The 17,183-nt window shown below is 43.4% G+C and overlaps 1 protein-coding gene across 1 annotated transcript; it reads right to left on the bottom strand.

The window, feature by feature from the left end:
- Positions 1-690: 690 nt before the first annotated feature.
- On the bottom strand, positions 691-17,099 carry LOC119460867 (metal regulatory transcription factor 1). The gene is made up of 8 exons (XM_037721979.2): positions 16,817-17,099; positions 13,473-13,693; positions 11,921-12,071; positions 11,153-11,284; positions 10,753-10,826; positions 9,087-9,193; positions 8,199-8,409; positions 691-6,642 (listed from the first exon to the last, which is right to left on the bottom strand). Exons 1-8 carry the CDS (start codon positions 17,020-17,022, stop codon positions 6,191-6,193), a joined length of 1,554 nt encoding a protein of 517 aa, XP_037577907.1. The 5' UTR covers positions 17,023-17,099; the 3' UTR covers positions 691-6,190.
- Positions 17,100-17,183: the final 84 nt, after the last annotated feature.

Raw genomic sequence — 17,183 nt, 5'->3', positions numbered from 1 at the left:
CTCAAGCATTGCCAGGCATAACCTATGGGTGAGTAGCAGTTAATGAAAGGAAGAAAATGTCAACTGCTCAAAAGTAGCATAAAGCTACAAAGGAAACCCATACGGATTTCTCTAAAAGCTTCGCAGTTTAAGAAATTTACTATGGTCCGAGGATCGAACCTACAACCAACATCTCTCCGGAGCGCTTACTCCGAGCTAACCAAGAGGCTATTATATTGCAGAGTGAGGCCCAATTAATTGATGCCTCAAAGCACAGAGACGCTGAAAGTGAAAAACCAGTTCTGCAGCAAGCTGGGGGGGGGGGTCATGAGAAGGTAGAATTGTCATCCCCGGTAGCATGAACTGGTTTGCCACATTTTTTAAGCGAAGCTTTATAGGCTCACAAGTGTCGGCGGCGGTGGTGGTGGTGGTGGTGTCATGCTGAAAAGTGGGCCGATCCTGGTGATAGTGCAGAAAGCATCCAAGCTCAATGGCACATACCAGGGACAAAAAAGAAAGAAAATCGCCATGAAGGTCAGATACACACACGACAAGCTTTTCTTACCCCCATTTTCTCGACGGGAAGGGCTGGTGAATTTTTAAAGGGCACTTTGCAGGCTGCTTTACAAATGGAATAAATCATGTGCAAACGTATTTCTTCATAGAAAAATAACATTAGGAGCCCCAATCACCCCCCCCCCCCCTTTTTTTTTTCCGGCTTCAGGACGCAGACAGCATCTAAAATTCATAGACCTTTTCTGGTTTATTTCATCTCGCATAGTTTTTTTTTTTTTTTTTTCATAATGTGCTCCAACATCACTAGGTCACATAAAACAGTAAACAACATGCAAACATTTAAAAAGGCAATCTGTGGATAAGGTGCCCACAGGGCACACCCTTTATATACATATTGCATCATCAGTTTTATCAAGTGTGATAAAACACGACTTGACATGATCCTAAGTGCATAGCTGCTGTGGTAATTTGGGCAGGATGTCACAGATGTGGTGTGGCAGACAAATGACGTTATACACCCTACTGCTTCTGTTACAAACTCAAGCTGTCAACACAGTGATTCCAAAGCTCGCAAAACAAAGCGTTTTGAATCCTTGCGCTGCAGTTGGCACTTGTCATGATCACATTTTTGTTCAGCGATAACAAATAGTTATAAAGGAGCGTCGGAGTGTTTGACGCAGAGCGGCAGCGTAGCATTTCTGTAAAAGCCAAGAAATGGCATGCATGTGGCAAACCACAGCCCATGAATCTTGTCACAAACCAACTCCTGCACCTTCATAACACTTCTTTGCCCAAATACAAAGTGCTCATAATGAGCCAGTTTCAGATGAACTCGTTCGTTAACCCCTTTGAGCTGCCCAGCAGATGACTGAAGCTGTCTCACAATGCCAGCACTTTGAGCAGCGTCTAATAGCGAGTCATCCGCATAAGCAAGAGCACAAGAAGCTGTTTTTCACTCTCCCTGCAAGTGACATGAGATTACCACATGGTACACAACAGCACAGTGTGCAGTGTAGATGACTTGGCATACACAACACTCCATTTACATTTCAGATTATTCTTGCACAGGTCACCATACGCTGCTCTTTAATGAGACACTAAAGGCAAATATTAGATCTACCTACAGTCCCACAAATTTCTCTCTTTTTTCTTGCACCAGAGGATGACGCCGTAACTAAGAAAGCGAAGACACTGCGACAAGAGGTCACCTAGCAAGAAATGTTGCTGATATCTCAGTTCACATATCGGAGTAGGACGGGAATCCTGCCTTGCTTCAATTATTCCCATCCTCTTCCAAGTGCTATTCCCATCGGCAGGTTAAAGAACCCTACACAAAGGGTGCTATGCTCCCACAATGTGAAGCAGCATCGACAAGTCCGTGGAAAAATGCAATAAAGCGGCCAAAACAGACATCTTAAAAACGTTTTAAATGTTGCTATACCTTCATTGGTGGAATCAATTCTGTCCCTCAAAGAATACTTAAATGGAATCGTCAAATTAGGCTACACTAGCTGTATCACATCTCATTTTCCATTGGTTTTGAGACAATAGCTTATTAGGGCAGAAAGAAGACACCATAACTTTCTGCCACAATTACATGCCAGATTCCAGTTTTGTAATATTCCGAACCTAGTAGAAACTGCTGTTTAGTGCAAAAACCTTGAAACCAGAACATAAAAACGTAGTCTTTTTTTTTTTCATGTCCTCATCTCGAGGCTTTTGTGCAAGGTGCCGGTTTTCAGGTCACACCTACAAGACCATAACACAATACTTGCTAAATATTCTGGGCCTTCAAGTGCGTGTGTTTGTGTGTGTGAAAACCCTACTACAAGAGTTGTTTGCCTGGGTTTTTAAGTTATCAAATGCCAGCGCAATCCTGCTTCACTGATAAACATTCAACTAGACTCTGCCAGATGCTGGAACAATCCATGGCATCATGGGAAGATGGAGCGAGCGACGCTGCCAGCCGTCTTTCACGTCAGTTTATCCATACCAAGCTGCTCTTTTTAAGAAGCCACTCGGTTGGTTTTCTGAACATGTAACCTAGCAACCCAGCTTAGCCTAATATTTGCCCCCAGTGTCCCTTCACAAGGTATCATGCAGCCTATATTTCATCAACCTTTCAGTTTCTGCTGCTGCGAGCGGTAGGTATGTCACTGTTTAATCGAACACTGCAGTGAACATTTTGCAAACGTAATCCCAGGAAACTTTTAATTCTCAAGCTTTCTTTGGTTTCCTGAAACTCAAGGTAGCAGTGGCATGTACACAGTTAGTATGCAGTTTTACAGCGAAATACTGTACTGTACTTCTCCCACAAAGCTGCATTGCACATTTTCATTTCCTGCACACCACAGTTTCACATTAAGACCACTTGGAGGAAATGTGGGGGTGGAATCATTTAACCACAGCAGTTGTGACGAATTCTACTACATGAATTTTTCTACAGTCTCGATTTATACAGCTTTGCTGTAAAGATTTCTTTAGTGTCTGTAGAGGCAATCACACAGCCCTACTGAACCCCAGAGAACAATAAAGAAAAGCACTTAATCAGTTTAAACAATTAAGTATTCTTTGTAATCTCTCTTATTCGTCAATAGTATTACAGTAAAAAGGATGATTACTAGGAGAAAAAAATTAATGCTAAAGTTCTTTTTTTTTTTTTTCCACTTGGAGCCTAAATTCCAGCACTGGTGCATCAGTGTGACGTTGATTTTCAATGTACTTTTTCGTATTTGGGCAGGTGTGGCGCAGTAATAGTTTTTGAAACTTGCTAAGTTCGGTCTATGGCTTCTTTAGGATACGATGTAGTTCAACTTCACCAATTAAAAATTAAGTGGGCTCCAGCAGGTACCATCAATTCATGAGGTCGCTGCAAGCTGGTGAACTTCAAGGCGACATCGCCACCCGTTTTTCGTTTTTGTGTCTGCTCTGGCTTTTCAGCCTCCACTTGTGGAACGAGTGTTTTTTTTTTTTGTTTTTTTTTAATTGTAGCAGGACAACTTACTAATGCAGCTGAACTTATTTTTCTATTCGGAGTATTTTGAGCATAAGAGCTTGCAAGAATTTTGTTTTATCACGTAACTTTGAGCAAATAAATAAGCAATATCAATAATGTGCATGTCACTAAATATGGATGATATTAAAGACTTAACAATCACCATGGGGAAAAAAAATTTTTTTTCATATGCAGAAATAAGTTTAGTTCTCTGTAACATCCAGATAACAGTCAAATATAGTAGCATTTTGCACCTAAATGAGGTTTATCACTCGCATACAACGAATCTGCAGCGAGGAATTGGCTTCAATGAATTTATAAAAAGCAGCAAGGACACTTCAAGCCCTACAAGATGAGCAGATAAATCCATGTTGTAGTGGCCGTCATTTTGGGACACTAGCACCACATTTCCCTCCAGTGGTAAAGTCAATTTTGCACACGTTGTAATGTTTCTCAATCTGCATTGAGACAGCGTGCTTGATCTTCATTGTAGAAAACTCGACAAGTAACTAAAATAATGCTGCAAGAAGCTACAAACATTACTGCAGCACAAATACATAATGAATCAGATTATCATACTGTTTTAAGCAACTCTTCAAGGATCGCCACACTGTGTGCCAGAGTTCATGAGAAGCCAGATTGTACATCCCAGTCCCAGGGTCCAAAGAGTGAGAACATGATCAAAATGTGTCAAATAACTAAATAGTGTTAAAGCACACAACGCTTTCTTTTTTCTGTCACACCAGCATCTTCAAAACAACCACAGTGCATTAAAATAAAAGTGACTAAGGCCTTTTAACACAAGCACTTGATAGTTCCAAGATTTAGCTAGTGATCAGTAACAACAGCTTACCAAGAACGAGACCCAGCCACTATCACAGTGGGATGCTGACACTGCACATCACTCGGGAGCACTGCTCAGCTTAGCTACACTTGCAAAAATTATTCACAATAGACGCAGTCATCACATGAGTCACTTTCAAGCACTTTTCCCTTTCAATAGCACTATGTGTGGCTTTATATACTTTGTAATACTCTGTATACATAGCGCTATCGAAAGAAATGATCTTCGGAATGATATCAACTACTGCTCTACGATAGACCTACTTCCTGTGAAATACCTTGGGTTATATGATAAACGGTAAAGTGTTCGGCAGTGCGACATCTTCTTGCATGCTGTTTTGAGCTGCTCTTAAAGTTGTTTGTTAAAACCAATCTCCTTTCTCCTTAAAACCAAGTTCCTTTCTCAAAGTTCTAAAACATGTTCCCCCCTACCCTCAAAAAAAAAAAAAAAAAAAAAGGACAGAAAGTTTGTAAACAATAGCGCACAGCAAAAGGTGTGCTCAAAATTTGGGCATGTTTGTGACAAAGTCAGAAGCCTTAAGAGCAACAGAAACAACAGCTTATAGCTTCACAAGAAAAATAGCTTTGTATACAAGCGGCCATTTCAAAGCACTACCTTCGCTCCAAAGATGATTGTTGCAGGCACAAACAACATATCTAAAAGAAAATCCAAATCAATTTCGCAGGTAAAAAACAGCATGCTGGATATGTAGCATTCACTCGCCCAACACTCATCTCAAATCTGAGCAGTACAAGAAATAAAATCTGTGAAAAACAAATCCTAATGCCCAGAGAGCTGTGCATGAATATGCACCTTAATGAAGAAGCATTCCCCAACCTAAGACTGTGTGTTGAGGAACTACAACTTCATCTATTTGTGGCAGCAACTCTCAAACCAATGCCTCATTTGTTAATGAGCACCTCTGAATCCCAATGTACCGAGCTATAATATTTTCACGAAATGAGTGACTATGTCAGAAATTAGTCTCTCTAAGCCATCAGCACCATAAGAGAACTCGGTCACAAGTCTAGAATCAACGACAAGAAGTGTTAATAAAGGCTCTACCTATCGTTAAAAAAAAACTATTTGAGCACAAATCATAAGTTCATTCCCTGTCATGAGCATGTTGAGCACACAGCATCTTTTTTCAGTAAGTCAGTGCTCAATTCGTGAATACTCTGAACTGGTTTCAATCGTGCCAACTAAACGGATAAAGGGGGGCCACACAGTTTTAGCCAATACAAGACAGTTACGCGCAGTCTTTGCTCACAGAAAGTACAAAACCTGCAGGTCATTAATCTACACTCCAGCAATGCAGTTGGCTCTCGCATCACGGTGCTCCCTTTACCTAACAGGTGCCTGCTCAAAGTAAAAGTGTTGCTGCTCGCTAACAATTATGTCTTTTAAAATGTGCATGCCCTAAACAGGGGTAGGCAGGAAATGATCAACCCTAGGAAGGGACCATTCTATCACTTATACCACAAGGTACTTGCAGTACCTGCAACATGCTGCAGGTACTTGCCTCGGCTTCCACAAAGAAGGCACCAGAACAAAGCTAGACAATTGTTGGGGAGAGCAATCAACGCTATCATTAGCCCCCCCACCCCCCCAAAAAAAAAACCTCTGAAGTATTACCCTTGCCCTACTTTGAAACAATCACTGCCGGATGAAAATTGGCAGGATGCCAGTGAAGTGAACTGGTGCGGTACAGCCAGGCAACCCTGCTAGCTCCTCTGGGTTTGCCTGCCCTGCAAGGCAAGGCAAGAACTCCTGCAAACATGTTCACTGCTAGCGCCAGAATTAATATTTTGTCTTTTTAAGTCCCGGAACCTGAAGCACAAACGAAAAAGCCGTTGTTATAAGCAGCAAGCCCGATGGCCGGCACGTTCCGTCAAACCGTCAGCAGCAGCACTTGGCACACCCACACCATCTTCACCCTGAGTGTTCGCGAGAATGTCCGAGGAACAGCAGACACTGACCACTTTGCCGGGGCAATTTGTGCAGTTTCCATTTTCGCATTCCTGCTTGTCCGGGCAGTTGCATATGTCCGCCTCTGATGCGGAGATGCCCAATATGTCCAGGTCGTCCACGTGAACAGTTGCCGGCAACACGGTGGGCACCACAGTTGGCATCACGACTTCCACATCTGGCACCAAGTCACCTACCGCCACTGTTGCTTCAGGCTTGCCAACTTGCGTCGCCAAGTCAACAGTAAGTGTCCGCGGCAGCAACACTTGTGCAACCTTAGGCGATGCGTCACTCTGTCCGGACCCACTACTCACAATGTCCAGGGGTATCATGGCATAGGCTGCATAGAGTTGAAAAAGCATACAATCAGGTTCTGCACAAAGACAATTACTTCTGACCAAGTGAACTTCTTTCTGGCAGAATTCTGCAGCTGAATGAGCAAGCAAAGGTCAGGGAGAGAGTTGCAGAATTCCAGACTAGCCCACTTGTCCAAAGACGGAAGGACAAAGTTTGGAAAAATCCATGTCCTGCCCCCATCATTCCTATCCTGTCTGAACAGTCATACTTGCGGTGCATTCAGCCATAAGCACCAGATTTCCTTCTAGTATTAATAGTAATCAAACTCTATACCTCCAGAACCTCCAGAAATCTTTGTCTCCAGACAGGCAAATCTGTACACTCAATAGAAATATGAAAGAGAACACAATGTGCCTTCAAACAGTGATTCCTGAAAATGTGCAAGCCATAACCTCACTCACTGAAATTTTCTGCACTGTTCATGTTGAAGAATCCTCGAAAAAAAAAAAAAAATTTCAGCGCAGGAAAAATTTGTCGCAGTTTCACCCGAAAGGCAATTGCGATAGCAAATTAGTAGAGAGCTATATGGAGTAAGGATAGTAGTTTTATCCACCGTATAAACTTGGACATGCACCAGCAACGCGCAGAAATATTGTCGACGCCGTCAGCATTTTGCCCGCGTTCGCACCAAACGCCAGCGGCTTGGAGGTTATCGACGAGATCAGAACGGGAAACTCGTCAAGCAGCGTCGGAAGTCTTTACAACCTTCTTGCCTCGCAACGTTTTTATATAAACACGCATTTGGTGTCGCAGCTAAACCTCGTCTCCCCTCCCTCCCATCCCCCCACAGTCTTTCGCGCGACGGAAGAAGCCGCGTTTGCTCTATATATATGGTGATTGTAAAGGAGGAAAGAGACGCTTAATTCTACAGCCCTTCAGGGAGCACTGCGCAGAACGCGTGTTTGCTCTCCGCCGTGCGTTCGCTCCCCGTGAATGCGCGCGTCCCTTGCGCCCTTTCACTCGCACATACAGTATACGGCGCGCGACGACGATTTCATCGCCGTTGACGTCACACGGAACCTCACGGCGACGGCAGAAATACGCTTTGGAGTGTCCATATAATTGCTATCGCAATAATAGAAAAATTCCAGCAGAACCCATCTACGATGATTGTCTAAGTTAAGTGAGAGCGTTCGCATGACACACACACACACACTTTATTCAACCTCCATGACCTTAGTGCGCATGAGACAGCTATCACGAGATGGTGTGTGGTGAAGTGTGATGCGCACAATTTCGTGCCCATTGTCAGCTGTTAGTGTTGCGCCAAGGACTTGTTTACCAAGTTGCCCCCCAAACCTGGGTTCAATTTCTTGCTTTTTCTTTTTTACGTGGTCGTTGCTTTGAGGCCTGACAGATACCCAGCCAGCCAGGCCAAACTGGGTCGGGGAAGGCAAATAATGCTCTTGCATTAAAATTACTGGCACAAATCTGGTGCTCCCTTTCACCGTTGCATTATCGCATTCCTGACTGCACAGAGTCAACAAGGCTGTACTACGGTGCCCTGTGCAGCATGCGAGAAATGGCCACAGTGATTACCTCGAAGGGCAGAGTTGCTGCCGTCCACTTCCTGAATGGGAACGCTGACTAGGCCGGCACTGCCAGGACTTGGCTCGGCTGCTGTCGTGCCCACCATGGTGTTGAGAATCATGTGGGCCGTACTATCGTCCACCTCACAGTCTGCGGCCCCCTCTAAGGGGTCATCGATGTCGACGTCCACGCCGTCCAAATGAAACGTCACCACCTGACCCTGCAGGCCCCAAAATATTGTGACAGGAAAGTAACGGTGGCAGCACCATTCAACAGTTGCAAGCTAAGCACAGTGCTGTCATAATTGAAAAAGAAAATGGTAACAACACTGCTTCAAATAAACGCACTATCACTTCAGACTAGTAAGTTACTTAACAAAACCATCTCTGCATTTATATTGCGAAAAATGATTGCTGGCCCCTACCCCCCAATAGCAGAGAAAATGAAGGCCAAACACTTTTTTTTATTTCGCTTCCAAACAATGATGACATTGTGGCAATGCCGCTAGTCACGAGGTTTTTTCAAACTGATTTAGATACTCCTTTTCGTGTATAAAAAGCCCACAAAGGTTGCCATACTATGCTTTCATTAATTTTTGAACACAATACAGTCCTGTTTTTCAGAACACGAACATTCTCAGCCTGACATTCTTGAAAGCAATGGCTTGACAGGGAACTGGTGTGTAAATGTGAATGTCGGGTTGTCACTTATCTTTAGTATATATAGTATTTGTGTTCTTTCTAGCTTACCGAGCCTCTATACATGGTGAGAGAGATCTACTTGATGTTCTCAATGTCTAATCTAGAAATATGTACTATAATGCTTAATACTCATCTCTACTGTTGCTAGAGCACACTGTATCGAGAATATTTCTGCATCGAAAAGAAAATCACGGACCTCATCACCCTGTATCCGGTCATGCCTTGCCACGTGAGTCTTGAGGCTGTACTGTGTCGTGAACGTCTTCAGACAGCCATCCTGCGTGCACAGGTAGGGCTTCTCTCCTGAGAAGCCGATGCACAAATTAGTTTTTCACTCATTGCACTGCCCGATTTATCAACTGTTAGCATGAACAAACCGAAATGTAATGGCCAGACCGACAAAGATAATGTCACGCATGTAGCTAGTAGAAATTGGCACACGGGCTTGTGATCTGCCATGCATTGCTTAATTTCCTACGTGACCGTGGTGCAAATCAACATACCGCCATTAGCTTCTAGGTACCAATTCCTAGGCACCACATACTTATCTGAGTCGTCAGGATTCTAAATGAACCAAAGTTGAATAGGGCATGTTCTGAAACAGTTATGGCTTTATCGCATGAACATATAATACAGACCCTGTTGCGTTTGAATGATATATGACAAGAACACTGCACAAACAAATACATGCAACCAGTTGCACTCTCAGCAACCTGGTCAGTTCTGGTCAGTTGCACAATCTCGTAGCGGCACTGATCAACGCACCCAGCAGCACAACATGTCACATGCCAATTTTCAGTTTAGCCATTTTCGGCCACACAGCTCTGCCCCAGAAAGCAAAGAAGCCTTTAACTCAAATCAACAAATTCTACAACTTAAGGGGCCTCAACATACATTCATATTGCACCAGGCCAACCAAAATGTTTAATCTGTTTGAAAGAACCAGAACTCTGAATTACCCGATCTTAAGTTATTTAATGTTTACTGTCCTTTTTTTTTTTTTTTCTTGTTAAACCTGTGCAGCTCCCTGTCATCCTTTTACGTCTGCTTGAGCAAGTGAAAAGCAGATTTGTTCATCTTGCAAGAAGCATGTGAAATTCACAATGACGCATTCTCCATCAGTCTATGACACTGAACGGCTTGAGAAAGTCTAGGAAATGCAAGCGAAGTCTTGGGAACCTCATAGTTAATGGAGAATGGCACGTCTTTTTTTGTACATGCATACTGGTAACCTAAAGCTGAGAAGAAACAGGGTCTGACTGAGCAATGCCAGGCGAGACGACAGAGCTTATTATGAGTGCATACGAAACTGAAGATTTGCCAATGCAGCCAAACAATTGCAACCAGGAGAAACTGCAGAGAACAATCATATGGGCTCCTTGGAATAAAAACCTGCTCAGTTGGCATTACAAAGAAAAATTAATCAACAACTTGATGCATTTAGACATTGGCTACCCAAATTATTAAGGCTCATTTAATTGATTGATGATAAATAATTATACAATACTCGTTTAGTTCATAAACTTCAACTATACAGCTATCTTATATGCTTAGGCAAAAATACGACAAAGACATTCCTTAGCTATACCTCAACATCGACAAAGCAAAAGTGATGTGGCAGGCCTGTAGTCTTTGTTGGGAGTGTGTACCACCTGTCCATTTCAGGTCATCACCGCTAAAATAAATTGTGTGTCACACGACAGGTCAAAAATCGGAGTGGTTTACTTATGACCTTTACATGTTATCTTTTTTACTGTTGCAGCAGTGCCATCACAAACTAAGAAATAGCAACAAAGCTGGAAGGTTTGGCACGCACTGATACGATGAAGTGCACAAAGGAATCTTCCAAAATGTGAGCCTACCTGTGTGGGTCCTTACGTGGGTTTTCAAGTGATGACTAGCGGCAAATGACTTTCCACACCCATCTGCGTCACACCTTGGGAAGAAAAAACGAGCACAGCGGTTACATGCTATGCTTGAAAAACACACACATACATGTCAACCCACATGCGTGTCTCTACTGTTTGAACGATGCCACAGTTACCCCACGATGGCTGCAGCACCACCAATGGTTGCTTCACCAGAGTATAATAACTATCAATTCTAATTTGAACCGCCCCTTATACAACTTCAGCTTAATTAAACTTCAGATAATCTATAAAGAAATCTCTCATCACAAGGAGTTTAAAGCAGTGCGAGTTGACTGCAGGCATTAACGGTCCCAGCTCCCGAGTCACGAGGAGAAGAGGAGCAAACAGTCACCTGTAAGGCTTTTCACCAGTGTGAGTGCGAGTGTGCTTCTTGAGGTCGCTCAGGGTGGTGAAGATTTTCACGCAGCCGTCCTGGCCACAGTTGAACGTCTCTCCTGTGTGGATCCGCTGGTGGGCCTTAAGCCTATCACAGAAGAAAACAGCATTGTTATATTTGCTGCAAAATGTTGCACCATGTTGATGATCATAAAGACTAGGCTTCTGAGCCTGTGCCAACATCTGCCACCACCAGAAGTGAGCTGGGATTGTCTAGCCATGACCAGCTCAGCTAATTATAAAGAAGACAGCTAGGAGGATATGAAAAAAAATGCTAGAATTTGTATGCAATACTTTAACACCTATCAAAAACGCGCAAGCAGTGGCAGATCAGAAATTGGCATTACTGGCTCCAGCAGCGGTAGAGCTGTTATGTCACAAGGTCGCACGTTTGTTACCCAGCCAGTAAAGCAGCACCAATTAGGGAGTGCAAAAATGTTCACATGTTTAGATGCATTAAGCATTCTCAGTACAACAAAGTCCTGTGAAGCCCTCTATCTATATTGTAAAATCCACTCAATAGTGCCCATGTGATATAAAAACCGACTACTGTCATTTGTATTCCTCACAGTGAGCTGATCTGCTTTCTTACGCACACAATGTTGTCTAAAGAATTCACCCTGCATTTTAAATTGAAAGTACAGTTTTCTGATCACTATGTACACTGCTAACAGACCAACTCGAAACATAATCAAAAGAAGGAAATAGGATGCCATCCCCTCACCTGTAGAGAGTGTTGAAGGTCTTTTCACAGCCTGAGATGTGGCATTCGTACGGCCGTTCATTCGTGTGTACCCGGAAGTGGATCTTGAGGCTATACGAGGTGAGAAAAGCCTTGCCACAGCCCTCTTGCGCGCACACGAAGGTGTACTCGCCTGCCAAGAAGACGCCAATGCGTAATACACACAATGAAAATTTTCGGCTCCGTACTCTAAACTACATCTGCCTTTTGCCAACTTTGGAGACAGTAAATGAAACATCTCCCAAAGCTGTGCTCAAAATTACCTCATTCAAGTGCAGGTACATAAATATGCCAACTCATGCTACATATGAAGATCATGGAGTAAACAAAGCTACTGAAGATGGAGGAGCCTCACATGCAAGAATACTAATGACATGGCCACCAGCAAGCATCATTTCCTGCAGCCACCAACTTTATGTCCCACAGTCGAAAAGAAGAAATAAGAGAAAAATTAAAAGCCAATACTGGATGTGTATACTACCAATGTGCAATATTCAATTTTGCCCATTGAGCAAAACACCCTTCCTCTAATGCACAGCTCTTCGTCAAAAAATATCATAGTTTCCATCACATGATAAGCAATGCATGAAGCAGGCACAAGAACACCGCTTCTTTTAAACACTGCGTAAAACTTATGAGTTAAAAAGTAATAAAAGCAATTTAGACTAAGACTTTGTTCTGTTTTCTAGATGCTGTCATGTACTGTACATCTTCCCAAAAATGTTTTCAGAATACGCAATCCAAAAGAAAACACACATTGTGGTCTAAGCGTAAATCCTGCAACTTTTGGTGTATTGTGCGGCGGAGTGTGGGGCTGGCTCACTCACTGCCCCTTTTAACCACAAGCTTCATTTACAGAATGCATGATGGCAACAGTACTTGTAAAGACTCACAGGACAAGAAAGACCAGACAAGGACCAAGCGCTGATGTTTTACTCAAAGCATAAAACCAGTCATATGTCTACTGCATGAAAAATTGCGAATCAGCAAGAACTACGTATTCTGACTTCCCCATTTCCATCCACAAGTCTGTCGAGATGTACTCTTTCCTTTTAAGTTAACCCTATGCAGAACACTTCAAAATGTTCCCTGTTAGTCTGTGTTGCGAAAACTTCTCAAGAAGATTGTCTTCCGAAACAGGTGTGCAAAAGTACTGCAACAAACAATTTGCGAGATGCCTCCTTCCCACCAATGCAATCCATCAGACCTTGATCGCTGATGCACAATTGCATATGCAGTAGATGTATGACTGGTTTCATTTTTTCAGTAAAACATCAGTTGAAGTCACTGCTTGTCCTTTTCATGCATATTCTTTTTGGCAATGTTAACGTTATGCATTATGTATATCAACAGTAACTAGCCCACTTGCCTACTTTTACAGGCTTCATGCTTTGAATGTGGAACTTTTTGAAGTACACACATTCTGAAAGCATTTCTGGTCACGTGTGCATTACGATATGTATTCACCAGGCATGCATGCACCTAACATCATAGGAACTGAATAAGAACTGATCAGCAGCAAGCAAGAACCTACCAGTGTGAGTCTTCTGGTGTGTTTTAAGGTTGCCTGCCGTGCTGTAGGTGCGCTTACAGCCCTCATAGTTGCACCGAAAGCGCTTGATCTCACGTTTTCGTGTCTCTTGGTTCAGGCTCTGAATAGTCAGTGTGGCGTGGGTTGGGTTCTTTGGCATCGGACTGTTGCCTGGGTTGATCTGCATGCAGATCTGGTCAGCCGATATGGTATGCTGGATATACCTGCAAACCAGCCAGACATGCAAGATAAGATAAAGGGAAACCTTTGTGACTGAAGGAACCAAATGTCTGAATGCTCCTTTCCCGTACTGCAATAACACAGAGACATGTTCCTATGATTCTCTACTGCTGCCGACAGGCTTTCATTCAGTACAAGCAGACATGCAGTATTTTTCCATCTATACTATGGCTTTTATTGTGGTAAGAAAGCTGTCCAAGCTGCTGATTACTGCATCCACTGATTGAAGTGCCTTTGCAAGAACAACAGCTGGCCTATTCTGCCCATGGACTTTTGAGCAGGCAATGTTGTAGTGTTCTTGCTTAAAAACATGAACGTCATTTAATAAACCATATTACAAGCCTTTCCTGGAAATGCTTTATAAATGCACAGTGTCAGGAAGAAACCATGGCTAGAGATTTTTAAATATTTTTTCACAATGATTGAGTAGCGTATTTTCAATGTTTAGTAAATGCACACTTGGTTATCCTAATGATAAAATGCCAATAGCAATTTTAATGGCAACATACTCCACAATTTACAATGCAGAATGACAATGTTGCCCTTCCATACTGAGTAATAAAAGCTACAAAATAACAGCTGCAACAAAGGAATTTGAGGTTTCTTGGCAAGCCTTGTCGGCTACAAACACAAACATAAATGCAACTACAGAGAATATATAGCAACTACGGAAACTGACGACTTCCTCTACCACACTGTTCACAGCTGTATATTCCCATACATTTTCATTCTATTGATCACCAGCTGCTGTCGCCACTGACATGAAACCTTTTCTTTAATTCGACTTGTAACTTTATCCAGATGCTTACACCTTTACATATCAGAAAGTGTATTGTTTGTAAAAATGTACAAGTGCTTTCCTACAAAGCACATTTTATGCTTAATGAAAACATCCAATTTAATTGCTACCAGGCCTCCTGCTGCCTATAAGGTGTGAATTTTACTTACTGTGAATTTTACTAATATTTATTGAAAAGCCTTTTACAGTAAGTGACCGATTTCATGTGTCACCAGACAGTTTGGGAGCCTAGGTAAGCAGAGAAGACAAATTTGCTTAAAAAGCTACGGTAATGAACACAAGTTTCAAAATATAGACGGAGAGCTTCATAGGCACTAACTACAAAAATCAGGTCTGAATGAATGTGTAGAAAAATTTTCAATAGTGCACTAGCACATGCATAAAATTGTTGTGTCTTAGCAGATAGAACAAATACAAGTTTTGCAAACATGACTGCAAACATTTGTGAAAACTGTCCTACCTAGGTAGCTTGACCAACCTCTTCTAAAATTGCAAGATGGCAATATTATGCAAGTGATCCCATAAAAAGAGCGGACAGCAATTTTATTATATCAGTAGCGAAGGGGAAGGGTGGTTTGTGTATATACTAGATGGCTTATGATTATATAGATGTGGCATTATCAGTGTACAGATGAAGGATTTTTATTGCGATAGCAATTATATGGAAACTCCAAGCGGATTTCTGCCGTTGGCGTCGTCACCATGTGGTCCATAGGCGATGAAATCGTCGCCGCGCGCCGTATGCTGTATGTGCGAGTGAATGCTCGCGCTTTCACGGGGAGCGAACGCACGGCGAAGAGCAAACGCGACTTCTTCCGTCGCGCGGAAGGCCGTGGAGGGACGGAAGGGAGGGGAGGCGACGTTTAGCTGCGGCACCAAATGCGTATTTATATAAAAACGTTGCGAGGAGAGAAGGTGGTAAACACTTCCGACGCTGCTCGACGAGTGTCCCGTTCTGCTGATCTCGTCGAAAACCTCCGAGCCGCCGCCGCCAGAGGCACCGGCAACAGTCACCAACGCCGCGCGCGTTCGGTGCGAACGCGGGCAAAACGCCGACGGCGTCTGCGCATTGCTGGTGCTGCTGCATGTCCAAGTTAGCTGACTAAAACTACTATCCTTACTCCGTATAGGTTTCTACTAATTTGCTTGCACCTTTCGGGTGAAACTGCGACATTTTTCATGAAGCCAGGTTAAGGTAAACGCACCATACATTAATGAGACCTCAAGTGCAAATTATCACTGCTGCAACAGCACAAAATGTGAACGATTACTTACTGCACCTACTCATCAAGCGAAATGTTACAGCAAACTTTTCTGTTCCAGTGCTTCCAACAAGGCTATTTTGAAGCAGTGAAACATCTTTGTCAAACATGCAGCAAATGACAAATGGAAGATTTTAATGTTGAATTCACGGGAAAAACAAAACTAGAGCAAGAAACTAAACTGGATCCAGCAGTAATCAAGCTGAGTGAAATATGATCCAGGAGCGTATATTTCGGCGTCCTAAAGCTTCTGTCAAATCCTTTTGCGTCCAACTTCGTTGTGGTGCTGGAACTATTTTCTTCACTTTCCTCAGACGCGGGTAAAAATGCACTGACGAAGGCCGCCTGTTGCATAACCAGGCGCACTGCCAAGTCGTTTTTCAAACAAGCGGGGGTGACCGGACTGCAAGACAGCTGATCGCATTGAACTACAGTACCTGTATTCAAAACATTTCGGATCATAAGCATTTTCAATGAAGTTTCACAGGTTCAAGGAATAAAGCACATTCCGATCTTCGCCTATGACGTCGCGTCGCACTTGCGGTATCGGCTTTCGTTTCCTAGCGGCAAGTCAGAACGCAAAGAAAAAAAAAAAGGGTCACATTCGTCCTGCGCGAAACAATTGTCCGCCACAGTAGTCGAGTTTCGCGGTCTGGTTTCTCGGCGGCAACCACTACGTTCCCGAGTTAGCTTTCCAAGTGGGCAAAACCGATACGAATGCATTACCGCTAGACAAATGCCGGGACATTCAAGCGGTTCGACCGATCGTGCTCGAGAAGCGTGCCGCAGCTGCTTATTTGAGTCTGTTGTGTGGCATATCTCTAGAGGTGACGTGACGCCCAGAAAGAAAATAAGCGCAAGCCGAAATCGCCCGAGGAAAACACAACTTTCGAGACCGATGATAACCATGTTAGGGTAAAAACACTCGGCCACTTCCAAGAGGAAAGTTACCACAGATGCAATACACAGTTCATCAATGCCCCAGGCCATCGCGCGCCCTTCGACATCGTCACAGGGTAGGGCAGTAGCTCAGATTCAAGTCTCACCCCGCATTTTCGTTTTCGTGGTCTTCTTCACCGAAAATACCCAGGTCCTCGGCGGCGTTCTGGCCGTCGGTGGAGTCGTCGAAAATGCCGTCTTTCGTCGAGAATATCTGCTGACCGAAAGTAGTATTGTCCAGGCTGTCGTACAGATACTCGTTGAAGCCCACAGTCCTAGCTGTGGGACCCGACGACGACGTATCATCTTCCATTTTTTTGGCAGATAGCCCCCACTTCGCGAACACCGATGAGCACCAGCGGACATGAAGGTTTCTTCAGTAGATTCGCTAAAAATACACCACCACCAACTTCGCGATCGACGCGCCCTCTAGCAACCTATCATTAGTTTTTGTTTCGGTTTCGAAGGAACCGA

The sequence above is a fragment of the Dermacentor silvarum genome, chromosome 8 (genome assembly GCF_013339745.2).
Source record: "Dermacentor silvarum isolate Dsil-2018 chromosome 8, BIME_Dsil_1.4, whole genome shotgun sequence".
In the NCBI taxonomy this organism is placed as follows: Eukaryota; Metazoa; Arthropoda; class Arachnida; order Ixodida; family Ixodidae; genus Dermacentor; species Dermacentor silvarum.
The sequence above is the reverse complement of the archived record's forward strand: the minus strand, read 5'-3'. Positions and strand labels throughout refer to the sequence as shown.

What these genes read in the sequence shown, in the direction of transcription:
- LOC119460867 (XM_037721979.2), bottom strand. Translation starts at nt 17,022, where the DNA reads ATGGAAGATGATACGTCGTCGTCGGGTCCCACAGCTAGGACTGTGGGC. An exon ending in ACACCAGAAGACTCACACTG is followed by an intron (nt 12,072 to 13,472) that starts GTAGGTTCTTGC and finishes TCTTCTTGGCAG; the next exon opens with GCGAGTACACCTTCGTGTGC. An exon ending in CCACGTAAGGACCCACACAG is followed by an intron (nt 9,194 to 10,752) that starts GTAGGCTCACAT and finishes TCGGCTTCTCAG; the next exon opens with GAGAGAAGCCCTACCTGTGC.